Source organism: Sarcophilus harrisii, chromosome 6 (assembly GCF_902635505.1).
Source record: "Sarcophilus harrisii chromosome 6, mSarHar1.11, whole genome shotgun sequence".
NCBI lineage: Eukaryota > Metazoa > Chordata > Mammalia > Dasyuromorphia > Dasyuridae > Sarcophilus > Sarcophilus harrisii.
In genome coordinates this window covers 171,130,194-171,157,225 of record NC_045431.1, presented here as the reverse complement: position 1 = coordinate 171,157,225, position 27,032 = coordinate 171,130,194, and the positions used below count along the sequence as shown (strand labels likewise).

General features: G+C 34.6%; 1 protein-coding gene and 1 pseudogene across 1 annotated transcript in view; one reads left to right on the top strand and one right to left on the bottom strand.

The window, feature by feature from the left end:
• Positions 1-27,032, bottom strand: part of QRFPR (pyroglutamylated RFamide peptide receptor) — a 69,190-nt gene that overhangs the window by 19,156 nt on the left and 23,002 nt on the right. The window contains exon 2 of the mRNA XM_003772773.2: positions 640-798. Coding sequence (XP_003772821.1) covers positions 640-798 — 159 coding nt within the window. The remainder of the gene's footprint in view (positions 1-639; positions 799-27,032) is intronic.
• Positions 6,759-7,837, top strand: LOC111721283 (annotated as a pseudogene).

The window sequence follows — 27,032 nt, the reverse complement described above, 5'->3', positions numbered from 1 at the left end:
GAAGCCAGCTTGGAAAGACCTGCCAACGCTTGTTTTTGCCTAAATAATTCTAGAGAACCCATGAATACCTTTCCACTATGATAAAGTTTTAGGAGAGAGATTTGTGGAGGAGCATTATGACTATATTAATACTATCATTGGGAAGAAGAAGGAAATTGAAGAAGTTATGTGGAAAAGTATAGAGTTATGGACTTGGTATTAGGAATATCTGAATTTGAAATCTCTCCTTGAAATTTCTTAACTATGTGTACACGGGGAAGTTATTTATCCCCTATGAGACTAAATTTCTTCATCTATAATAGCAGTACTTCCCTCCCAGGATCATCATGAACCTCAAGTAAGATAATTTTATTATCATTATTATTATTATTATTATTATTATTATCCATTACTATTCTAGCTAATCCTGAAATATAGGTGCACAAAACAACTCACATTTATATGATCCATTAAGATTTACAAAGTTCTTTTCTTGAAACTAAAAGGAATCTAAGGAGAAATATATGAGCTTATTTAGCACCTTAGGGTGGTGCCAGGACAGGATTCTCTGCCAGTTATTAAACATCATGGTCTAGGGCATTTTGACTGAATAGAATATAGTAAAAGCATAAAAATAGCCAAATTTTCTTGTGACCTCACCCAGCATTGTGAAGGCCCTTTTATTGGTATACTGCCGTTTCATTTTCAAAGGGTGCACAATTCCCTGATGCCTCTCCACAGCAATGCAAGTCATAGTTAGAATCTCAGAAACAATAGCTGTAGATTGCACAAATGGTACCATCTTGCAAACAAAGGCACCTGTGAAAAGGAGGAAAATAAGACATTAAAAATAAATCTCATTTAAGCAATATGTGACAAGCATGATCAATTAATTTGAGACTTACAAGTTTTTGTTAGTTTATATCATAAGAATATAATTCAGATTTGACACTAGCCCATCTGTACTAGTAGCCTAGCTCATAGATATAGCATTAAACATGGCACTCACAAATCCTTTTCTTTCTGATTTGGCTCAGTCATCACCTTGTGCCTTTGTATTAGCAAGTCTGGAATTGTTTATTTGTTTCCTACAATGGGGCCATGCAAGACTATGACTTCAAGTCGACATGTCTCCCAAGGTTATGAGACATTGATGGTATGGGAGAGATATACTCCCACTATTTACCAAAGTAATACCTAAGACCCCAGCAGAGAGTCTCTTGTTTTCACAAAATCAAACACCATTTATGTAAAACATTTACTTAACAACATAAGAATGATTATAACATTTTTATTCAATAAAAGGCAAGAGCAGATACCATCAAAATGTTACTCCACACATAAACCTGAACCACTTTTTGATATCTATATACATACTTCCTGTGTCAAAGAATGTACATATACTTTACAGAAACCATTCAAGGTTTCCTGAATAGGAGAATCATTGTGCTTGGGGCACTTCAGAACTTGGAGTAGCATGTCTTGATGTCCTATGTCTCATTAGATAACTGTTTGCAAATAAGAATAATTCTTCAATTGATAGTCAAAGAATGTGAATAGGCAATTTTCCAAAGAAGAAATTAAAGCTATCAATAATCACCTGGGGAAAAAAATGCTCTCTTGATTAGAGAAATGTAAATTAAAACAACTCTGCATTATGGCCTATCAGATTGGCTAACATGACACAAAAAGAAAATTATGAATACTGGAGGGGATATGGAAAAATAGGCACATTAATGCATTGTTAATGAAGTTGTGAATTGTACCAGCCATTTTGGAGAACAATTTATAATTATGTCCAAAATGTTATAAATGTGTTTACTTCTTGACCCAGCAATACCCCTACTAAGTCTATATTTCAAAAATGTAAATAAAAAGGGAGAAAACAGCTCTTTTGTGGTGGCAGAAATAAAGAAGATGTCCATCAGTATGGGAGTGGCTGAACAAGTTGTAGTATATGATTATAATGGAATAATATTGTGAGGGAATATTATCAAAATTAAAATAATAAGGAGGAGAGTTTCAGAAAAAACTGGGAAGACTTATATGGACTGATGTAAAATAAAATAAGAAAAAAGCCAGGAAAAAAAAGTGTATATAGTAATAGCAATAGTGTAATGATGATCAGTTGTGAAAAACTTAGCTATTTTAGCCAATACAATGATTGTTTCAAAATATTCATGACAAAAAATGCTATCCATTTCCAGGAAAACATCTATTGAACTCTGAAAGTGGTTTGAAGCATACTTTTTTAACTTTCTTTATATTTTTCATTTTTTATTTTTTTGCAACATAACTAATATGTTTTGTAGAACTTCAACTGTATATTTGATATCATAGTGCTTGCCTTCTCAAAGGATGAAGATAGTATAGGAGAGAGAAAATTTGGAACTTAAAATTTTTAAATGGATGTTTAAAATGAATATGTTTTTTAAAAAAAACATAGATAATTTGCAACATGTATTACCTTCTGGTAAAAATACCTATTGTGTTATGTGCTCTGTTGCAAAGATGCTTCTTTTCAATCTTTGCATCACTCCAGTTACTGAAGAAGTAATAGATTCTTTTAATACACAGCAAGAACTGGCAAAAGATAGACAAAGTGTAACACTCTTTTAGAAACAAGCAGTTCCCTTAAGCTAGATAACTGCCCATCTGCTCAAATCTACAAATAGTAGTGGATTTTACTTTGTCTGATCAGTTCTCAGCAAACTTTATTTTTTATTCCACACCTAAATTGGTTTTCTCTTCTGAATTTCCCTCTCACATCATAGAAGGCAGTAGAGAGATACAAAAGAGGTTGTCCCTTTCTTAGGCTATACATAGGACTAGGGATCCATAAATCATTATGTTCTTCAAATACTGACAGGATTCAGCTTTTTTCCAATGAACTATCAGTCTTCAATCAGATATCTGACCTGATTAGACTCTGGTCAGCTTGCAATATATTGTCTTTTGCAAGTACTTTTTTTCATCACTTTCTGTACCTCCTTTCCAATGGCCCTTGCACTCAACTTGTTTCTTCATTCGCTACTTTCTCGTATTATCTCAAAGCAATGATTTCTTTTAAAAAATAAATAAAAATGGCCCATCTTTTATCACATGAAATTGAAAAATTCCACTTTTTTGTCAATTCTGACTCCAAAAATCCTTAAATAATTTTCTCATAGTTCTCAATTATATTATTTACTATTTCTCGATTATGACCTTAAAAATTCTGAAACTCTTAAAATTGTAGTGTGAGTTGGCCATATTTTAAACCATAATAACTCCTGAAAAAAAAGACATGAAGGGAGTGGGATCTGCTTGTATCACATTCAAATTAGTTGATGGACCACAATGTCCTTCAGCAATTACCTCAGTAATTGGTTTGCCTTTAAATAGGTCACCTCAGTACATTCATCTGAGGAACAGTTCTTTATTTAAACCTGAGAATAGTCTTATGTCAACAGTTTATCTTAGAAGATGTGTTTCTTCTCAATTTATGAGTTTTTTAATGAAAATAATTCCTTTTCTATTCTTTGAAATGAGAAGTATCTTTCACATATATGAGAAAGATGAAGTTGTATTGCATGTCATTGGAAAGCTATTCGTTAAATATTTACCCACAAGCATTATATTTAACTTATGCAGGACAGTAATTCTAAATGTATGAACACAATACATATAACCCCCTTGGGGCCCACCTGAACCACATAAAATTTAAGTGACTCGCTAAGGGTCACACTACTAGTTGGTATCAAAGATGGGATTTGAATCTTGCCTTTCTAACAAAGCTTAGCACGCTACACACAATGGCATGCTGTGTTAGTTTAGATTATTACTATAAAATCAGAAAGAATACTTGTTTCATGCATGTTTGTCATATCACTCCATTTAGACTTTGATACATCCAATTTATTCCCATTTAGTTAAGCTTATAAACCATTGATTATTATTCAGTAAAAAAAGAAAACAAAACAGCAAATTATCAGAAACTATTTGTATAAAATAGATGATAACTATAATAGGAGGGAGAGAGAAAGGAGAGGTGAATATATGCTGAAGTCTTCATAGAGTTCTTCAGATGAGATTATATCTAATCTTAACATTAAAATTTTGGTTAATGACACTACCAGGCTACTATGCCCTATGCTAAACACACACACACACACACACACACACACACACAATCAAACCAAAAAATCTTAACATCTTCTATTCCTCCTCTTTCACGTCTAGAAACAATCACTCAAAAGGATGTCTCCTTAAAAATATCATTTCAATTTGTTTCCATCTTGGGATTCATGGTCATTACGAGTCCATGCATTCATTTTTGGAAGAAAACAATACTTTTACTTGGTATCTTTTACTCTACTCTATCCTGAATCCAATAAATCTTGAATACTAATGACAAATTAATACTGTAATAGTATGTTAGTAGTAAAAGTGTGTAGTTGTGAGTTGAGGTGATTATACAAATACTCCATTTTGTCTCTCACTAACACTCTTGATTTAAAAATTTTCTCTTAAATACTACAGAAATCGTAATTCTCTTTATCTGATTTGTCAGCTCTGAGCCCCAAGCCAGAGACAATATTTCTGGCAAACTGACTTTGTTAGCTCTATCTCTGGTTCTTCCTTGGAGATGTTTCCCCTTCAGTCTCTTCCCAATTGTATTTCTTGATAGTACACTTAGACTAGTAAACATCAATTATTAATGTTGTTTATAAAGAAAATGTCTAAAACAAAGGAAAGCTAACAGATGGGGAAAATTTCAGCTATGCATGAGGGAATCTATGCCTACAAAGTGAAAAATACTATCAAGTCCAAATAGATGATGGGATGACACTTTACTTTAGCATATAGCATTTATCTACCATTGCAATTTTTTTTCTTTATTCTCTTCAATGTATTTTATGATCCAATAATATTAACTTTCTTACTAATTCTCAAACATAATATTCCCCATCCCAAATCTATGCCTTTTCATTGACTGTCCTCCATGCCATATGAAATTTCACTTTCTATAAGAGAGCTTTCTTAGTGCTCTCCCCTTACCCTAACACCACCACTTGTTTCTTCTACTTGAATTTATCTCCCATTTACACTGAATATAAAACATACCATATGTATAGATGTAATTATTAACATGTTGTCTCCTCCATAGCACACAAACATCTTAAGATCAAGGAGAATGTTTTTCTTTTTCTCTGTATTTCCAGCACTTAGCACAATGTCTGTTACTTAATAAGCACTTAATAAATGCTTGTCACAGAAATTATAAATAATATATTATTATAAAAAGAATCCTAATCCTAATCCTAATGCTCTTCATACCCAAGCAAAAAAGCAGCCTTGCTCCCAAAATCCTGGCTCCTTTTTTGTGGCAGTTCCCTCTCTGTGCTTCTCGTTTTTTATCAGTTCCTTTTTTAAAGGTTCATGTGTTTTCCATTCTACACTCTGCATTAGTTTCCCCATCAAGTCCCCCTTCTGGATTAATTTTTAAAGGTTATCTGAGATGTTGCTTTTTTTCACCCTAGGGCATTGCTTTCTTTCTGATTCACTCAAGGGATTCATTCATTTATACCTTGGAAAGGTTGATCACCTAGTAAGGCTGAATTGTTACAGTGAGATTTACATCTCATTATTTGATCCCATTTCTGTATTAGGTTTGTGAAAAGATTAACTACCTCACATAAGTAACCCTTAAATTTAACTATTACTTTCAGATTATAAATTGTTTTACATGTCTTTTCAAGAGTTCTCATTGGATGTGTATTTTAAATATATTACAGGGGCAGAGAATCTCATACATGGAAGAGACCCCTTTTTCGGAAGACTCTTAGAAAACCTACAACCCAATCTTCTGTTTAATTTAAAAATCTCCTCTGTTACATCAGTAACAAATTGTCAATAAGCTTAAGCATAAACAATTCTTGGTGCTGGAGAAATCATTATAGGACAAGATAACTTCATTGCTTTGGGATAGCTATCAAATTTAGTCTAACAAATTCAAACTATGTATTTATTAAATATAGATAAGTGTAAGGCAATGGGAAAACTGAAATAAAAAATAAAATATTCTCTTCTTTCAAGGAACTTATGCCATACTGAAGGTACAACATTAATGAATGAACCTCTACATATCATCCATGCATATGCAAAGTGTTTTGAAGAGAAGACTGATGATAGCAATAACTGATGTTTATTACATTAAACTCATTTAGACCTTACAGTAATCCTGCATTTTATCCTAGACGCAAATCCGAGATACTAACAATTTGTGAGAATATGAACCTAGTAATAGCTGTGTCTTGGGGAGTTTATGTCAGTAGCTGTATGGAAAATGTGTCAGGGCAGTCAATGGAATAAGGAGACTTGTTAGAGTTTGGACAAAAGATGATAGGAACTTGGCTATGTGAGTAGAGAGAAGAGTGTGTGAGGAAGGAAAGTCGTCGCAGTGCTGGGGGAAAGGAGAGAGGGGAGAGAGTAAAACTGGCAAGACCTGATAATAACTTGGATACATAAAATGAGAAAGAGAACCATCCAAGATGATTGAGGTTGCAAATCTGTGTAACTGGATGTGTGATAGCGCCTTCAGCAAAAATAGGGGAAGTTTGGATGTGCCGGCCGGGACCCAGTCCTCTCCCAAGTCACAGGCCTGCCTGCCCATCTGTTCTTGCTCCCCTGTCCCGGCCAGAACCGGTTTCGTCTCGAGGGAGTGCTAGTGCGAGCAGCCGCCCGCCGGCACTCGAGAACCCGCTGCTCTGACCCCAGTCACCCCGACTCTGCCCAACATGGACAGTCTCAAGCTCAGGCAGCTCCAGGCTTTCATCAGGCTCTGCCAGCAGAACCCGGGTTTTCTGCACACAGACGAGCTACGGTTCCTCCCGGACCAGGTGGAGAGTATGGGCAGTAATATTTCACCTCTTCCACGTAAATGGAAGTGAGAAGGGAAAAAAAAATTGAGGAAAAGACTGCACATAAAAAATCAGAGGAATCCCCCAAAGTAAAAAAACTAAAGAGTGAGGAAAGTAACACAGAGATTGATAAATGAAAGAATGATTGAAACAGATATAGATTCCTCTCAGGAAATGGGAAGTAAAATTGTCAAGATAACAGTTGAGATGATGGATCAGGCTAGCAAAAAGAAAATGGAGGCCATTGACTTCCTCAGTTGTGGTGATCTTAAAACTGCCACTCCTTTTCTCACAGGAATCACCAATTTTATATGCTGAGTCAGTATCTTTTATAAAACTGCAAAAGCTCAATGCTACTATTGGAGATTGTTGACAGAAATATCTAAATTAACCCGAACTCCAACAAACCCTACAAATTGTGAGGGAAAGCCCACAGAATTGGCTATTGGGAAGAGTCAGCCTGGGATTTTTCCATGGCTTGCAAACTGGACTATGATGACTATACCAATGTTATGCTGAAAAAGTCCAGCCAAGGGCCCAGAACACTGCAGAACATCAGGGGAAACGGGGAAAAATGTGTGGAGTGAGACATCAAAGAAATGTTAGAAAGGGTGAAGAAAGCCCCAGAGGAATATGAGCAAGTCCACAAGCAGGAAGAAGCCCAGAAAACTTCGGGAGTCCAGTTTGTCTCTTTTCCAGATTTTCCTATAGGTAAGCCTGGAATTTTTGGAGGCATACCTGGAATGAGAGGGGCCATGGCTAGGATGACAAGAATACTTAGGCCTAATGATATTCTTGGTGACCCAGAAGTGCTTCAGCCATGCAGAACCCAGAGGTGGTGGTAGTGTTCCAGAATGTGGCACAGAAACCCAGGGAACATATCCAAATATCAGAGTAAATTCAAGGTTATGAATCTCATCATCAACTTGTCATCCAAAGTTGAATGTCAAGCATAAATGTCCTTTTAATAAATAGTCTTTTGCTGATGGAAAAACCACCCACATAACTTAATGAATCTCTCAATAACACAAACCATATGACCTTCTGGTAAGAAAACTGAGGTGCGTGGAAGATAATTCCTTCTTCTCTGCCTCCAATGCAGCAAGAGCATGTTATAGTGATTGACTGACAATTAATCCATCAGATAATGTTATCCTACTCTGAATCACAAATATAAGAAATAGAAAAGTATTTTCTAAAACTTTAAAATTGCTTAAAGGAAAAAGGAAAGATATATTACATAAAATTATTTGCTTTACTAATAATTTTGGTTCCCCCCAGGCCTAAATAGGTTTTGGAATTAAGGGAAAAGACTATATTAAAGATTTCTTAACTAGTCATGGTGGAAAATTTTTCTAATCAAAGAGAGGTAAACATTGCTCGTATAACTATGTAAAATTTGAAATGATTTCGTACCTATTGGGCTTTCATTTTTTAAAAAAATGTTGATGTACTTCTTTAGATGGCAAAACCAAAAGTGGGACCACCAATGATGTAGTGAGTACTTGGTAGAGCCTGGAGCTGCGGGAAGTGAGGACTATAGCATATTATCAGGTGTTCTTTCCCATAGCATTGTGAGGAGGAATCAAACAATCAGACCCTGCATTGTGATGAGGGCATGCAATTTGGAAATGCTTCTGTAAGCCTGGCATGCTATCTTGTAATCTTGGCTCCTCTGTTGTCCAAATGTCACTGTAAAAAGTTTGATCTCTGTGTAGATTTCTTTTCTTTCTTCTTGAATGTGAATTGCCAGTTGAAGGAAAAAAAAATGTCAATTGAAGAAAAAAACACAATACTTCGGGGGGAGGATGGTGTGCGGAAACATGTAGCTATATGATCCAATATTAAATACATGATTCTTTTTGCATTGCAGGATTATTTATTTTATGACAGATCTCAAGATCTGGAAGGAAGCTAATCATTTCAGTAAGTGCTAGTTGTTGCTACAGCTGTCACCTCTGCTTTCCTTTCCTCAAATGACTTGTAAATAATAGTAAACTGAGGACTCTCCAAAAACCACTTCTGGTTCTGCTTAGATAGACAAGAATTCCCATCTAAAAGTATTCTGAAATGGGGAGGGGGGTGTTATCTATGCACTACCTGTATTCTCTTTTAAGGACAGAAGTATCTGTGGCATTAGAATGAACATGGAACATCCCTGAAATGATGCCATTAGTAAACTGATGACCCTTCATCCCCAGGTAACTGAGCATGTGGTGTTGAGGGCAACCCACCAGCTGGTGATAGACACTCTGGCTTAGGCAGAAACTTGTGGGCTTTTCCTCTCAGTGTGCTCTCCCCTATAGCATGCTCTCAGAGTCTTACCTTTTTCATTTAGTTTACTGTCTTACATGCTACATTTAAGAGGTACAAAAAAAAAAAAAAAAAAAAAAAAAAAAGCTTGTCACAGTTGATTCTATGTAAGCCATCTTGATCTTAGGAAAACAACCTGTGTTCAGAGTGCATTGAGCCTGATTGATTTGCAAATAAAACCCTTATTCTCCATTTGTATAGAAATACAGTGTAATAGCCAAGCCTGACATTTTTTTGGTCTTTGATATACAACCCTACAAGGAACAATGGAAACTAAAATGAGAGAGGAAAAAAAAACATTTTGTTTGGGGGTTTTTTGTTTTTACTTTTTAAAAAAATTGGTTATTTCTAGTCACCTTCATAAATAAAGTGTGGTTTTCAAATGGAGGAAGGGGTAGCAAATAGGGAAGTTTGGAGAAAGAGCAGAGTAAAAGAACATAATAAGTCATATTTCAAACATGTTGATTTGATGTGCATGTTGAGATATCTCATACAAAAGGGAGCCAGATTTGTGGAACCCAAGGAATTATTAGAATCCAGCTCACCCCTTCAAACCTCCTCAACAAAGATCTAGAGAATGAACTACACCAAATACTAATTGGAAAAGCCAAGGAAAAGTCATAGTGTAACTTCTGGTCTAGTCATCAAAACTGCTAAATAAGAAGTTTCCCAATTGTATTACTTATCATTTATCCATATCAAGGAGACTAAGTAAGATAGACAGAGAGATCTGTGTACATTGAGATAAGGGGTAGCAAAGAGCCCATGTGGCAGCTTCAGTAGCAGTGGAGAGCACTGCAGTATCCAGAGACTCATAAAAGGCTGAGACAAAACACCATAAAGATTCCAAGGAATTACTGAGCAAGTGCTATGTATAGGAATGTGTACCATCTGGAAACTCTGTTGCCTTCCACCCAGTGCCATGTCACAGATATATGGCCAAGAGTGATCATGAGTTTGAGTCCTATCTGTGCAGAACAAGTTCTGAACCCAAATAGTAGTTGTGTAGCTCTAATCCCAGGGAAAAGAGAACAATGATCCATACTAAAATGGAACTGGCAGCACAATAGCTGTGCATTGTAGAATCAGCCAAAGGACCAATAATGGCAATCAAATTACAATCTGCTAAAACTCTCTACCATGAACAAAGTGACAGATCTAAATGAAAGTCAGAAACTTGCAAAAATAGATCTACAAAGATCATACAACTTTGGAGAAACTGAAATCTTGTAGTCAGAGTGGTGAAAGGATCAGAATGATATAACAATGGAAACTAAAGTGTGACATGACTCTCCAAAAGTGTATAGAGACCAGAACCAACAAAAACTCCAAAGGCAAATAGTAGGCTGGAAGAATGAGCAAATAAAGAACTCAATATAAAGATCTATAATTGTGACAGGGAAGCTAAAGACACAAACATAAAAGAATGAATTTTAAAAAATCACAAATTATAACACAAGTCCAACAAGACTTGCTTAAAGAGTTAAATAAGGAGCTAAAAATAATTTTTAAAATAAAATGAGAACAATAGTAAAAATGGGAAAAGAGGCAAGAGAAGAGCAGAAAATATATCAAAAGAGTTTGGGCATGGAAGATATGAAAACAACTTGGGAAAAGAGGGACAAAAACTAATTGAAAAAAATCCTTGAAACTGAATAGTGGTTGAATGGAAGTTAATAACTCTATCGTACAACAGGAAATAATAAAATCAAAAGGTAGAAAAATAGGAGAAAAGTTAAATATCTCGAAGAAAAAACAATAATTAAAGAATTATTGAACTATCTGAAATTCCTAAATGCTTAAATATCATGTTTTTAAGTCATAAAATAAAATTAACCAAATATGTTAGAACTAGAAGTCAAAGTAGAAATTTTAAAAGTTCACCAGTCATCTCCTGAAAGAGCTGCCAAAATGAAAACTCCCAGAGATAATATACCTAAAATTAAGATCTCCCAGGTTGGGGGCAGTTAGGTGGCACAGCAGATAGAGCACCAGCCCTGGAGTCAGGAGAACCTTATTTCAAATCCCACCTCAGACACTTAATACTTCCTAACTGTGTGACCCCGGGCAAGTCATTTAACCTCAACTGCCTCAGCAAAAAAAAAAAAAAGAAAGAAAGAAAGAAAGACCTCCTAGGTTAAGAAAGAAATAATTCAATTAGCCAGAAAGAAGTAATCCAAGTATCAAAAAGTCACAATCAGGATAAAACAAGATTTAGAAATCATCAGTATAATGGAAATGAGAGCTTTGAATATGCTTTATACAACCAAGAAAATACTATCCAGAAGAACTGAATATAGTGTTATAGTGGGAAAATGGCTCTGTAATGAAATAGAAAACTTCTAAGCATTCCTGATGAAATTGGCACATTCACAAAAACTGATCATGTGTCAGGGCATAAAAACCTCATAAATAAATGCAGAAAAGTAGAAATCTTAAATATATATTTTACTAACTATAATGTAATAAAAATTACACTTAGTAAAAGACCTTTGAAGAGAAGATTTACAATTAATTGGACACTAAACTTAATTCTAAAGAATTGGTGGGCCAAATGACAAATTATAGAAACAAACCAAAATTTCATTAAGGATAATGACAACAATAAGATAATATAACAAAATCTGTGGGATTCAGCCAAAGTAGTAATTAAGGGAAAATGTTTATACTCTTTCATCAATAAAAAGAACAAGTAGATCAACAAATTGAGCATGCAACTAAAAAATAGAAAAACAAATTATAAAGTTCTGGTTAAGTACCAAAATAGAAATTCTGAGAATGAGTTTAATAAAATGTAATGTTTTTTAAAAAATTGAATTAATAAATAAAACTAAATTTAAAAACAATAAAACAGATGAGTTATTAGCTAATTTGATTTTTTAAATAAAGAAAAAAACCAAATTGTCATTTTAAAAATGAAAAAAAAAGATGAAATCACAATTAGGGAAGAAGAAATAATAGCAATTACTAGAAACTATTTTCCCAGACTATATGTCAATGAATCTCACAATCTAAATGAAATAGATGAATATATTTGAGAGAAAAAAATGAACAAGTCAGAAACAATGCCCAACAAGGAGAGAGAAAAAAAATCTCCAAGATTAAATGGATTTAAAAGTGAATTCTATCAAACTTATTTTTGACAAGACCCGTGATTTATACTATAGAATTTACTATAGAATGATATTATAAGCAAATATCTAAAACCCACCCCTTTTAAATTTCCTTGTTCTGTTTAAGGCACCATAATTGCATTGTGTTCTGGCTACTATAGTTTAAGAAGGATATTCCTAAACTGGACAAAGGAAGGTAACCAAAGTGATGAAAGGCCTTGAGTTCATGAGTTATGAAGACTGCTTAAAGGTAATGGACATATTTAGCCTGGAGAGGAGAAGACCAAAGGCAACATGATGGCTTTATTTAGGGATTTGAAAGGTTCTCATGGAGGAATGATTAATTTTGTTCTGCATAACTCAGAATGAAGAACAAGAAGCAATAAATGGTGAAGGTGCAAAAAGACCAACTAAAGCTTAATATCAGGGTGAAGTGCCTTTAAATAAGAACTATCAGACATTGGAATGTTTCAACAGAGATAACCTCTCTCATCAGAATATCTTGGTATACAGGGTAAGATATTGGTCTATGCCTAATTAGATTATAATTTTCCCAGCAGTTTTTATTGAATATTCAGTTATTGTCCTAATGGAAAAGTTGCCAAACTTGGCCATTTCTGTTTTCATATCATCTGTTACATCTAAATCTTTCCCTCTATTCACATTGATTCAGGTCCTCATCACTTCTCAAATAGATTATGACAACATCCTTCTAATTGTTCTTCTAGCTTCAAGCTTCTCTCCAATGCAGTTTATTTTCCACCCTGTTGCCAAGATTATTTTCTTTAAGTACATTCCTGGCTATATCATTCCCCTACTCAATGAACTTCATTGACTTTTTACTTCTTCTAATATATATATATATATATATATATATATATATATATATATATACACAAACTGCATCAAATCTATCTTTGCAACCTCATGATATACTGCTCCCAAATCTTCATTTTAATATCCAGCTAAGTGGATTTCTCTGATTTTTACACATGGCTCTACATTTCCCATCTTTGTACTTTTGCACCTGCCATCTCCCATGCGTAATATGGATTTCTTCCCTACTTGTACCCCATAAAAATTACTCTCTTCCATCAAAATATAGCTCAAACACTATATCCTATATGAAACTTTTCTAGACTCCTTCAAATGTTAGGGTTCTCTCTCCCTAACTACCTTATATTTATTTTTATCTATTCTCTTTATATTTATTGTTTATATTTATGTAATAGCATATTCCAAGGTTTCCCATATTTCCTTTTAGATTGTCCTACTTATTGGATGACTATCATATCCATTCTCATCATGAATCCTATGGTAATCTGTTATGGACCAGAACTCTGTACTTAAAACAAGGATTCTTATAAGGTGCTAACTCAGTGGAATTGATAATACAATGGTTATCTAGTTTATCATAGTGATTAATAGTTCTCTAGTTCAGTATATGTATTTAGTACCTTAATATAGCTCTACAAGATTCACACCTACAATGATGTAATTATAATAGAGTATATAACAGCTAGCAGGGACTGAGAGACAGATTCATACCATTGTCCACCTTTGTGATGGCTAGAGGCTGAAGCACAAGCCAGATTCATTCACTTCATTTCACACCACTGTGGTGGCTGGCCTCATGCACTTCCCCCACTGAGACCAAGGTTGGTCTGAAAGGCTCTCCAGAAAGCTGGCGAGGGGCTGAGGAAACGGGCATGCAAGGAAACTAGATTGTGAAGGACATAATAAAGGATTTTGACTTGAATACCTGGCTATTCTTGTGGTAATTACTCTACTGAAACAAAGGCTGCTCCAAGACCTCCAGAAAACCAACAAGAACACTACAGTAATCAAGAGTATGTTTACATATTTTCTCATTTATTTAGAAATTACAGCACCTTTACATTAATTAGTTCAGAATCCCTACTCTAACTTATTAAATATTTCTTATTTGATAAATCAGAGAAACTTCTTTTCCTGTAAGAAATTTTTTATATTCTCTACATATTGAAAGCTCTAATTTCCTAAAATTAAATACAGTTAGTTGCTGGTTATATAATTCACTAATATATATTTAATAAAACACCAAAATCAAATTTTTTAATATTTTAGCAATGAAAAAGAATGACCAAGGGCATATCAAACTATCACTGTAACTGAGTGAATTCTTTTTAAAAAATGACAATTCAATTCAATAAAAATATTAAGTAAGATCTTCCCAAGTAGTTTTTTTAATCATCTTCAAAAAATAAAAATAATTCCATCAAGAAAGGTCTCTCCATCTCCTTTCTCTGTCTTTTCCAGTTTTTGTCATTGTATTTCTATTAACTCTCAGAATATAGTGAGTGCCTTTACTCAAATCTCACATTCTATAGGAGGTCTTTCATGAATCATTCCCTTCTCCCCAAATATTAGTGCTTTCTCTTTGAGATTACCTCCCATCTTCATTCTCTATAGCTTGATTGTACAGAGCTGTTTACATGCTCTCCCATTAGATTATAAGCTCATTATGGACAGGAGCTATCTTTTGCCTTTCTTTGTTATACCAGTACCTAGAACATAATAAGTACTGAATAAATGTTTGGAGACTGAACAATCAACCAGAGATCTTGTGTTCAGCTTAGGTTTCTGAAATCATGATTTCTCTTTCAGACAATGTTGACTTAGACATACACTTAGAATTGTATATATCTGGCAACTCTATGGTTTTGTAATTCTATGAGAGATAATGGAATGGACAAAACATCCTCCAAGACACCGCCCCCCACCCCGATATCCCATAACTTTTAAGAAAATTTAAGATTCAGGGCCTTTTGTAAATTCTTAATTTTCTCCCATCCAATTTATCATTCTGTAGAAAACAATAATTAAAGTGTTTATTTTATGATGTGCTAAATCAACTCTGTAGTCCCATACTCCTTCTACCAAAGAGCCTATGTAAATTGCTGGAATATTAGACCAAGAAGAGGGAAAGTTGGACAGTAGATAGAAAATTAAACTAGTTGACCTTTGAAGCCTCTTACAGGCATAAAGCAGAGTTGTTGGAATCTTTACAAACTGCTAAGTCATTAGAGTTGATAGAGACAATAATTATCTAATTTAGCATGATTCAGTATGATTGATCTGATCTTAGGAGGAGATGTTATGGGCCAGAACTTGAAACCAGGTACTAAGTACAACTGATAGAAACAATGCTTGTGTTCACATCGTTAGAGAGCTCATATAAGCAAGAAGTATTTAAGTACTCATTGGAGTTCACACGTTTGGGAGATTTCAAGGTTTAGTATGAGATATATGAATTCACACCTCCCTTGAAGTTCTCAGGGCCAGAGAGCACTCTGGGAGAAACCCATAATCCCATTCTCTCAGAGGAGGAGTTAACCTTTGGGAGATCATATATGAGAAGTGGACAGAGGCTTGGTCGAGAGTTCATTTGAAAAGATTCAGAGTGGAGGAGTGTCAGTCAGTTCAGCAGAAGCCCACTCTTGGAGGCACAACCAGATTCACGTCATCTCACACGGCTGTGGTGGGTGGGCTCCTGCACTTTCCCCACTGAAACTAATGCTGTCTGAAATGCTCTCCAGAAAGCTGCCCAGCCCCAGGCAAGGAGGTGCTGGCTGGAGGCTAAAGAAAGCAGAGGCAGAAGCAAGGGACAAAGCTGCAAGAGCTCTTAGAACCAAGGAGAGAGAGAGTCCTCTAAGAAAACTACCCGGGCTATATTGGAGACAATAAAAGATCTGAACTTTTAGCACCTGGCTGCATTTGGGTGATTATTTACTTGTAATTGAAACTAAGGCTGCCTCCAGAAAACCTCCCCAAGAAACCTGCTCCCAGAGAGAACTATTATTATTTTAAAGAAAAAGAACACCACAAAGAGTGATGGTAAAAAAAAAAAATGGAAAAGAGTAGACATTATTGAATTAGGAGCTGAGCACAAGTCTGGACCTGAATTCTGACCAGGCAAAAACTAGAGAAAAAAATAAGATAATGGCCTGAGTCAGATCTTAGGACCAATAAGAAATACCAGCCCAGATACCAATACACACTTCCCATCTCCCATCTGTCCATAAATAATCCATTCTTTTCCCACTGTTGCTAGTCAGTCCTTTAACTCAGTACCCCTCCCTTTTTGGCTACTGGACCAAATGTTCTTACTAGTCAGTTTTAGTTTCTCCTCATCAAGTATGGCCTGATTCATAGTTAAAATTTCTAGGACTAAGAGTTTTTGCTTTCTTCCTAGCCAAGACTGAAAGACTATTGGAAAGATTATTCAGCCCATGAGAATTAGAGAAATTGGAAAAGAAAGAGAGACAGAGAGGGCTTTTGAGCAATAATACTGAATAATCAAGAAAACTTTGTCATTTTGGAACAGTGGACTAAGGACATAGATTGGTGCTCTGGACTTGGACTTCTGCTCTATAATAAAAGAAGCTTGACTATTTTTGCTAGGAACTTAGAAAAGATCTGCAAAGTTTATTTCTTCAACTCCCTTCTCTCTTTCACCCAACTGTCTGCTATATCATATAAACCTTTAGAATCTACCCTCTGTTTATATTTTATATTTCTTTTTATCCCAATTGTCTTGTCACATAAACATGTGATTGTTTTCAGAGGTGTGCATTTCATTTTGTATAATTTTAAAAATATAAAGTAGTATAAGCTCATAGAGATGTAATTCCCCAGTGTACAATCCCAAAGCCTTCTTTTCCCAGCATGGTACTTTTTTAAATCACCTGGAAAGGAAATTGAGCCAACCTTTAATTTAATTTAATTTTTACTAACAGTCCCATAGAGATAATGAAAAAAGGGTAGGTAATCTTAAAATGTTTTCTGATAGAATGTTTTCTTCTTAGATAGAGAATGTATTATAATCTCTGGCCTTTTGTTAATATTTTATGCGCTTTTTTTCTACCTCTCCCCTGCTTCAGGAAGGAGAAAGAAAAGGAGAAAAGGAGAGAAGAGGAAAAATCCCCACCCAGAGATAGCCTGGAAGGTAGAGAAAGGAAGGTCTATGAAGTTTCTACTCTGCCTCTTTCTGACTAGAAAGAGCAGAAATGAGGGCCGTTAGAGCAGCATCCTGGGATGACTAATATGAAGAGTTTCATGAATTTTTCCTTGAGGCCCCATAATATATTGGAAACAACACTAGTTTTTGGAATCAGAGAATTTGACTTTGAATCCCAAGTCTGCTACTTTGTGGCCACTCTCTGATCTTAGACAGATCATTAAAATTTTCTGGGGTTTTATGATGGCATTGGAAACCACTATCCTGGTCTCCAGTTCTGGATCTATGGTTTTATGATTGTTGTTTAAACTGCTTTTATAAGAAAGTTGATTGCTGTCAACCCCTACCTGTTAATACTGGTTGTTAAATGAAGAGGAGATTGTGAGTGGGAGGAAGTCTCAGCTTTGGGGGAACAGGAGGAGAGGGAATTGTGCTTATTTTCCTCTTTGGCTGAGATAGCAGCCAACCAATTAGAGAGAATTTCAATTTAATAGTGATGTGGTAAAGTTTTTTTTTTAATCCTAAATGAAGCCTAGACAAAAGAGTAAATTTAATCCAGCACTAACAAAAAAGAATAGCAAAGTAAGTCTCACTGTGTAAAGCTAAAAATCCTGCGCTTTTAGCTTAAGGAAATCTTGGAATGGCTAGTTTCCTCTCCCAAGGTCTAATATCTTAGACCTGGAAAATCTAAGGGAATCTTCACTTAGAAAGGGGAAAGAAAGATACTTTGTTCCATTTTTCAGAGCCGGAGAACTTCCATTGCAGAAAATACAGATCAGCCAGGCCAAATGTGGTGATTGGAAAAAAGGTGTTTTGTTCTTATTCACACCCATGCACTGGGTGGCCATGCACAGAATCACAGAATTTGAGAGTTGGAAGAAAACTCACAAGCCATACAGTGCAGCTCATGGCCAAAAAGAATCACAACTCCAACAAAACAAACAAGTGATCTTCTAACATACACAAGGAAAGAAGCCCCTCTCTTAAAGAAGCCCAGTCCATTTGGAAGCAACTCTAAACATTTAAAAGGATTTTTTTTTTGTTTTGTTTTGTAATCGAATTCTAAATTTGTCTCTGTAGCATTCACCAACTGCTCCTGTAACTGTCCTCTAAAATCAAATATTCTGCAATTAATGAATACCCACCTGGCATATATGAAACCTGTCTTTCAGTCTTTGAATTCTTTAAGATATTCAATTGTAGTGGTATCATTCAGTCAAAGAATATAAATAGTCTTTTCTTTTGTGATTCCAATTTATTTCCCAGATTTGATTTACATCCATACCAAAATGCCTCAGCATGCCTGTTTTCCAACAACACCTCTAACATTGAATATTTTTCTCTTTCATTGTCTTGTTTTTTCACTTTGAGAAGTATAAAGTAAAGCCACAGAACTGTATTTACATGCATTTATTCCATTACTACTCATTTGAAACATTCTTTTGTAAAGTTATAAGCCTGCAGTCTATCTGTAGTTTTCAAAACTATTCATAATCTTTGAATCCTATGTCAAATTGGGGAATAGCTTTTAATATATGTATTATTTGTGTATTTATGTGTTTGTATATGTGTATTAATTTATATCAAAGATAACCAATTCAAAGATTTTTTCCCCCTCAGTCAAGAATTTCTCTACTCATCTACTTGTACTGATTTTGTTCATGTTTTAATGTCAAGAATTTTTCCCTGTCATAAAAGTGAAACATGGCTACTTCTGTTCTCAGTTAAAGTTTCATCTTCTGCAAGAAATCTACCCTATTCTTTCTTAATCTTAGTGCCCTTCTTCTCATAACAGACCCAATTTGTTCTGTATAGATTTCGTTTGTTCCTGTATATGTATTGTCACTCCCATTAGACTGCAGGCTCTTTTAGAGAAAGATCTATTGTTATCTTTCTTTGTATCCCCAGTGCTTAGCATTATGTCTAGAACATAATAGGCACTTAATAAATGTTAATGGACTGGATGGCTTCGGTTCTACTCTATTTTTAAAATTTTTTTCTGATCTTTTATATTTAGCTCACATATCTATTTGGAGTTAAGGTGACATATGTTCCAAGATTCTCAGTTAATCTTAATTTCTGCCAGAAGGTTTTTTTCCCCATTTTGCCAATGGTTCTATTGGAATAGGGAGGAATTTATCTTATTTGTTGTATTAAACACTGGACTCCCTTCTTCAATTGCTTCTGAATTTGGATTTTCTAGATATTTCTATATAAATTTCTCTTAAAATAGAACTTGAGTTTTTAAAAAGCTTGTTGACAAAACCAAACTTTGAAAAATACCATTATCACAATCATGGGACAATAATATGTACTAGAAGCATCTTTAGAGACAATCAAAATCCTTTCTTCTTTCCCTTCCCCACAAAGAGAGAATCACAAATTTTCATAGTTGAAAAGAACTCTAGTTCAAATTCTCAGCTGAACAAAAATCCCATCCACAACTTGCAACAAAAATGGTCATGCATCCTTTGCCTGAAAATTGCTACATAGAAGCCCATGGTGCCCCAAACCATCCCATTTTATTTTGTATCACTCTGTTAGGAATATTTTCCTTTGCACAAAGTTTAAAATTCAGTAACTATATACCCTCTGGGACCAAACAGAAAAGTCTTTCTTTTTCCCCATTAAGACTGTACCTGTGAATTCATTTATATAATGGAACTCCCTAATGAAGAAATTCTCTCAACTGGTACAGATCTCTGAAACTTAGAGAGATTAAATTACTTGCCCAGGGTCACAGAGATAGTATTTCTCAAAGGAAGCACTGGAACCCAAGTTTTCCTGGCTTTAAGAACACTCTTGTCTTTTTAATAATATTCTATTTTCACCCAATTAAGTTAAAATATTTTTTAACATTTGTTGTTGTTGTTTTTAAATTTTGAGATCCAAAGTCAATGCTTCCTTTCCTCCTTTTCCTCTCCCCCTTCACTGAGATGGTAAGCAATTTGATGTAGATTATATATGTACAATTATGTAAAACATTTCTATATTTGTTATTTTGTTCAAGAAGATTCAAACAAAAAAGAGAATGAAAGAAAGTGAAAAAGTGAAAAACATGCTTCAGTAAAAACACCATGAGACCTTTCAATTACAAAATAACTTTAATGAAGGCACTAGCAATAGTGTTTGGGGACAGTAGGAAAGATCTCATTTAGAAGTTGACTGGACCTTGAAGAAAGGAATTCTGAGAGGAAGAAGAGGTAGTATTTTCTGTGCATAATAGAAAAACTGTGAGGGGGATGAAAGGAGGAGGAGAAGAAGGAAAAGGAGGAAAAAGAGGAAAAGGGAAAAGAGGAGGAGGAGGAAAAAGAGAAGTAAAGACAAAGAGAAACAGAAAGATACAGATATTTATTATGCACTTATTACATGTATAACTTGCACTATTGTAATTTATAAAAATCATTTCATTTGATCCTCACAACAACACTGGGTAGTAAGAGCTGTCATTATTCTCATTTTACAATTAAGGAAACAGAGGCAGAAAGCTGAAAAATGATTTTGCAAGGATCATATAACAAGCAAGTATCTGAGATCATATTTGAACCCATCTTTTTGACTTCAGGTCCAGCACTCTATTCACCAGGCCATTTACCTATCTTTAAATCTCATGGGATGTTATACATAAGGAGAAGCAAGGAGACTAGTTTGGTTGGAAAATAGAATACACAAAGAAGAACAGTGCACAATAAGCCTAAAAAGGTTGGACATAGCTAAATTGTTAAGGGCTTCAAATGTCAGAAGAACTTGTATTTTAATCTTGAAATGACAGGGAGCCACAGAACTCTGCAATATTTTTGATTTCTAACTTTGAACAGCAATAAAAGCCATTAAGCTTGTCAATGATTACATTTAAATTATTGAAAAATGCTAAATGTCATAACCCTACTTCTGTCACTCCAAAACCCAATCAGATTTATTTATTTATCCATTGTTCTTTACTGTTTTTCATAGTACTTGAGTCAGAGAGGAAGAGGGAGGCCTTCCAACATGGAAGATGTAGCTTCTCACTCTATAGCTCTTTAAAGCCTTAAAGATGGCCACAGGTTTTCTTTAGGTCTTCTCCACAGAAACAGTCCCAATCCTTTCAATCAATCATGATATCAACTGTTTCCAAGTCTTCTAGTAATTCTCGTCCCTCTCTTACTTTCACCTCTGGATACCTTCTGGCTTGTCAATCAATGCCTTTTGTATGATTCAGTGTCCAGAACTGAAGATAGCATCCCAGATATGTTCCATCCAGTGCAGAGAACAAGAACAGAAACTCTCTCTCCTCCCTCTTCTGGACTCTCACTTTTAATGTGATCAGATTAAGATCACAATGACACTGGAAGTTATCATGCCACATTGCCAAATCATAACAATTTTGTTGCAGACCTCACTCCTTTCGCACAAACTACTGTCTGGTCCTGTCTTTTCTAGTTTCTGTCACATTTATGCCTATTAAATTCATCCTAATTAGATTTATTCCATCAAGTTATACTGTCAAGATCCTCATGGAACCTATTTTGTCATCCATGTGTTATCTATCCCTTCCAGGTGCATGTAATTCACAAACTTTCTTAGGATGCAATCTAATCCTTTGTTTAAGTCATTTATAAAAATCTCAAATAAAACAAATCCAAGAATATATATCTGGAATGTTCCACTAGAGAACTTTATTCAAATAAACATTAGCCTATCTCAGCCTGGTTATTCAATCACTCCAAACCCATCTGACTTTTAGCCATGAACCAGTATTTTTCCCTTTTATCCATAGACATGGACAAGGGGCAAAAGCACCACAGAAAATAAACTTAATTTCATTGGGAAAATTGTACAATTCTTTCACTGCTTCAGAAATTCCCCCTGAAACAAAACAAACAAAAAACTAATTACCAAGAATGATTTGTTCAATTATAATATATTTCAGTTCTTCTGATTTTGTATGATTTCTTTTAAATTCCCCAGTTTTCTCCTCTAAAATTTCTAGGTGATAAACATTTGCTTTTTGGTAGCATATCAGAGAATTTTGGGTGGGGACTGAGACAAAATACCAAAAGAATGAAAGCTCTAAGGCTCTTCTTTTCAGACCACTGCATTCAAGACATTGAAAAGAATCAATACAGCCAGAATAAAATTCCCTATTGGACTTTTCACATATTTAAAGTTCATGGTATAGAAAATATTTTCTTTTTTTCTTTTTTTTTGTATGTCACTTTTATTATTATTAACAATACATCCATAGTGTCCTTTAAGTATTGAAAAGTGATTTCATCATATCTGAGGAGTGGTATTTACTATTTTAAAATATTTTATAATTTCAAACTTTTTACAAAAAGCCTTATCAACTAATAACCACAAAACTAGAGTGGTACAATTGTAGAGTTGTAAGATTCAGTAGAATGTAAACTATTTGAGGTAACACCCATTTAATTCTATCTTTTTATCTCTAGAGTACAATCAGTGGATTACAAATAGCAAGTGCTCAAAAAAATTTTGTTCAGTTGAATTGTGTGTGTAAAGTCTGCCCTAGTTCTTTCCAACAATTTTTCTAATATGCATTAATTTCCTCACTGTGTACATTCTTTTAATAATTTTCATAGTTTCTCTTCCAGAAACACAGTTATATTGCTCACATCTGATTTTCCTTTGATCTATACAGAAAATATTCAGTGGTATCCTTTTGATTCTGATTTTGCATTCTTCATTTAGGATATAGGCATCTAAAGAACAAGGGTTCAATGAGCAGCTTGTCAAATTTTCTCTATAAACACTCACACCTTGAAAATTACATACGCTACAAGTCAGGATTTGATGTTATTCCATTGATTGTCTAGATTTAAGAAAGTGATGAAGAAAATGTTATTAATACAGATTAAACATACTAACCAGCCACCAGCTCTTTGAAGTAACAAATAGAATCTTAAATTTGATGTCTAAGGACATGAAGATGCTGCCATTAAGTAGTTGTAGGTAACATTGTGCACATCATTTCATGTTTCTGAGTCTTGGTTTCCTTATCTAAGGTTCAGAATCCATCCAAGTATTTGACAAAGTATTTCATACTTTCCTGCCTTGATTAAATATAGTGTTTGTGAGTAAATATTTAACAAGCAGTTCTCCAACAACACACAGCACAATTTTAACTTGAATCACATTAATTTTTTCTCCATCACTAAAGTCTAACCAATCAAGAAAAATTAAATTAAACCCTGATTTATAGCTTTTGTCAATTTCTAAAGTTAAAATGTCCATACTGAAAATTTAACAAATGGTTCTCAAAAAGCAATGAGTTAACTCCAACAGACTCCTGATTTAATGATAATAAAAGTGATAAATGTGGAAATGATTTCATGAACTAATCTAAAGAATCCTAACTGGCATCAGTTTATTTCCCAAATATAATCAGAAGTAAAATTAGAGTTGGTATCAATTTAAAAAGTGTAGTGTGCCTTCTTCTGTGTTAATATTTTGTATCAAGGAATTACTAAATTTTCAAAGTACATGGAGCATGGAAAAGAGCTTAGTATATTGGATAACAGACCCCAATGTCAAAATGACCTCAGTAGGGCAGAGTGCTGGGTTTGACCAAATAACATCAAGTATCATAGAGATACATGTAAATTAGTTCTAATTTACCCACTAGTTGGTGGGTTCAAAGTAAAGAACTTTAAAAACACTGGATATAGGAGACATGGCTAGTAACAGTTCCTGAGAATAAGATCTAAGAGTATTAATGGATTCTAAGTTCAATAGTGGTCAATAGTGGGACATGGCATATAGAAAAGCCAATGGCTTATTAAGAAAAGCAAATGTTGAGAACAAAGAAGAAGAAAGTTTTACTGTCAATACCTTGATCAGACCACAGCTGATGTACTCTCATAGATAATAGTTGATACTTTCTAGTTATTGAATGGGAAGATGCTAGTAGAATAGTCCATCCCATTCTCTATTCTTTTAAATCTAGCACTTACAAAGTACTTTAAGGTTTGAAAATTACTTTACAAGTATTATCTCATTTAATCTTCAGAACTCTGGGAAGTGGGAACTATTAATTTTTTTTCATTTTACAAAAAGAAGTTGTTGAGCAAATAGCAGTGAGTTACCCAGATATACAAAGCTAGTGTATGAGACCATATTTGTCTCAGCCACCTAGCAACCCCAGAACAAAAATGTTCCACAAAATAAATGATTTTCCATTCTTAAATGGATCAGGGTCTTTTTGATAGAATGACATAGATCCCAAGGATTCATGAGGATTGGACCAAGAGAAAAAATGTCTTTCACTTAATGGGTTCAATGTCACCTCAACCCAAAGTGTATTCTTGGAAGAGCTTCTAAAATGAATAGGTATTGTTTTGTTCTTGTAGGGGAAGAGATGAAGAGTCATCATGATTAAAATCATACAATCTGGTTTGACTGGACATAATTGGCAGACTACCTGAAGTTTGGCTCCTAAACTCACTTCTCATTTTCTTGCTTCATAGTCATTTTGTGTCGTACCTGCAACTTTTTTATTCATTTTGATAGCAATTTAGGGGTTTCATTTTCAATGGTCAACACATTCTCCTTTTTCAATGCCTTTCCTTAATTGCTGAACATAAAAGTGATTGGTCATCTAGACACTACTCCAGCCTTTTAAAACCCCTTTTCTACAATGAAACAGCCTTATGTCTTTGATTCTCCCTCTCTCCTTTTGTTGAGCAAAGTGAAGATTTCCTTATACTTTGCTTTTTTATTTCTTGTCTCTCAGGTTCATCAGAGCATCAGGAGTCTTGATCTTGTTTCCCTCTTGGCCATCCACATATTTCTCTCTCTCTCCCTCTCTCTCTCTCTCTTTCACATACACACACACACACACACACACACACACACACACACAGAGCATAATACATCTACATCACTGTGATCTATCAGAAGCAGAATGGCAATAGTTGAAAAGAAATATGAGACATGCAAATTTAGATCTATCTTCACTTTAAATGTTTGTATGGATCTCTTTCGTCCATAAAAGCACATATTATTATGATCAGTCACAATCAAAACATTATCTGCCTTGAACCCAACATACTGATGTCATTTTGATCCACCTCAAGCACATAGGTCAACAGGACTAGTCTTTTTGTGTCTGAACAGCATTTGCTAGGGAAAGATTTGGATCCATAAATAATTGTGGCCCTTGCAAATTTGGGGTTATTATTACAGGTTACTCTTCATTATACCACTATTTTGTGGTGAATTACTCAGCTAAGCATTTCTGTGATATGTGGACTGATGAATAAATAAATGAATATATAATAATATAGCATTTTTAAAGATTTTTTTCTGTTAAGTTTCCTTAAAGTATATTACAAATGAATGAAAGAAAAAAAGGCATTTTTAAATAATTATTATTTGCAAGGCATTGTACCAATCACTGGGAATACAAATACAAGCAAGCAAGACAAACTCCTAATCTCAAGGAGTTTGCATTCTAATATAGAAAAAAGGAATATACAAGAGGAGTCAAGGTGAGGAATGTTTCAGATAGTAAAGTCAGAGGGATGATAGAGCAATAAGGAAATTGTTGGACACAGCCTATCCAGGAATAACAAGATTGATTTCATTACTGTTCTCAGAAACAGCATTTGAAAAGGGTTATGGAAGAGACAGTAAGAGGCATGAAGGTGGTTAGGAAAGAACATAGAAAGCCTGGGTCTGGGAATATTTCAAAAGCTCAGCAATCAGAGTCTAGCATCCAATGAGTCAGAGACTACTTTCTAAGAGAGGAGGAGGAAGAGAGAATAAAGTACAGGGCTCATGTCATGGAAATAATTGAAAGTGGGATGGTAGAGAGTAGGATCATGTGTTGATTTTGTTTTTGTTAAGTCATTTGAGTCTTTTTAATTATGGCTGACTCTTTGTGATCCCATTTTGGTTTTCTTGGCAAAGCTATTGAAGTGGTTTGCCATTTCCTTCTCCACCTCATTTTACAGAGAAGAAACTGAGGCAAATAGGTTAAGTAATTTTCTCAAAGTCACATTGCTAGTAGGTGTCTGAAGCTGAATTTGGAATCCGGTTTTCTTGATTCCAGGACAAGCACTATATCCACTGTGTCACCTAGCTCCCATGTATTGATAGACTTTATTAAACATATCTGCCTAGAGGATAAATTTATGTAGTTATTATCTGGTATTCACAAAGATCAAGGCCTAAAGATCTCAGATTTGGGGTTACAAAGAACCCAGTAGCTGATATAAGCAGAGAAGTTCTCTTCCAACAGCCATAGTAACAGCAGCATATTTTAGAAAAGACATAAATGAAATTTTGGCAGGTTTTTTCATATGCTCAATGTCTAGCACTGCATGATAGTGCTTTGTTAAAACTAATGATTAATAAATGCTTGTTGAATTGGACTGAATTCAGGTGATTCAGAAGAGCGACGGAAATAGAGAAAAAAACAATATAAGAATTAGTTGAAGAAAAGAAGGCTATTTTAGCCTGGAAGATAGAAGACTTATAGGAAAGAAGGTAGCTCTCTTTAAATATTTGCTAGATTGGCAGTGCCAATTTGGTGGAAGAAGCTAGGAAATTGCCTGAACTCTCCCCAGTTTCCTTCAGAAACAACATTAAATCAAGCCTCTAAAAACAATTCTGGAGTGACAAAATCCACAAAAATATGCAGTGAAACAATTTTTCCTGCCTAGGATAACATAGAAGAATTTCAGGAAAAGTCTGTCTTGTATAAAAGGGGGAACCCAATAC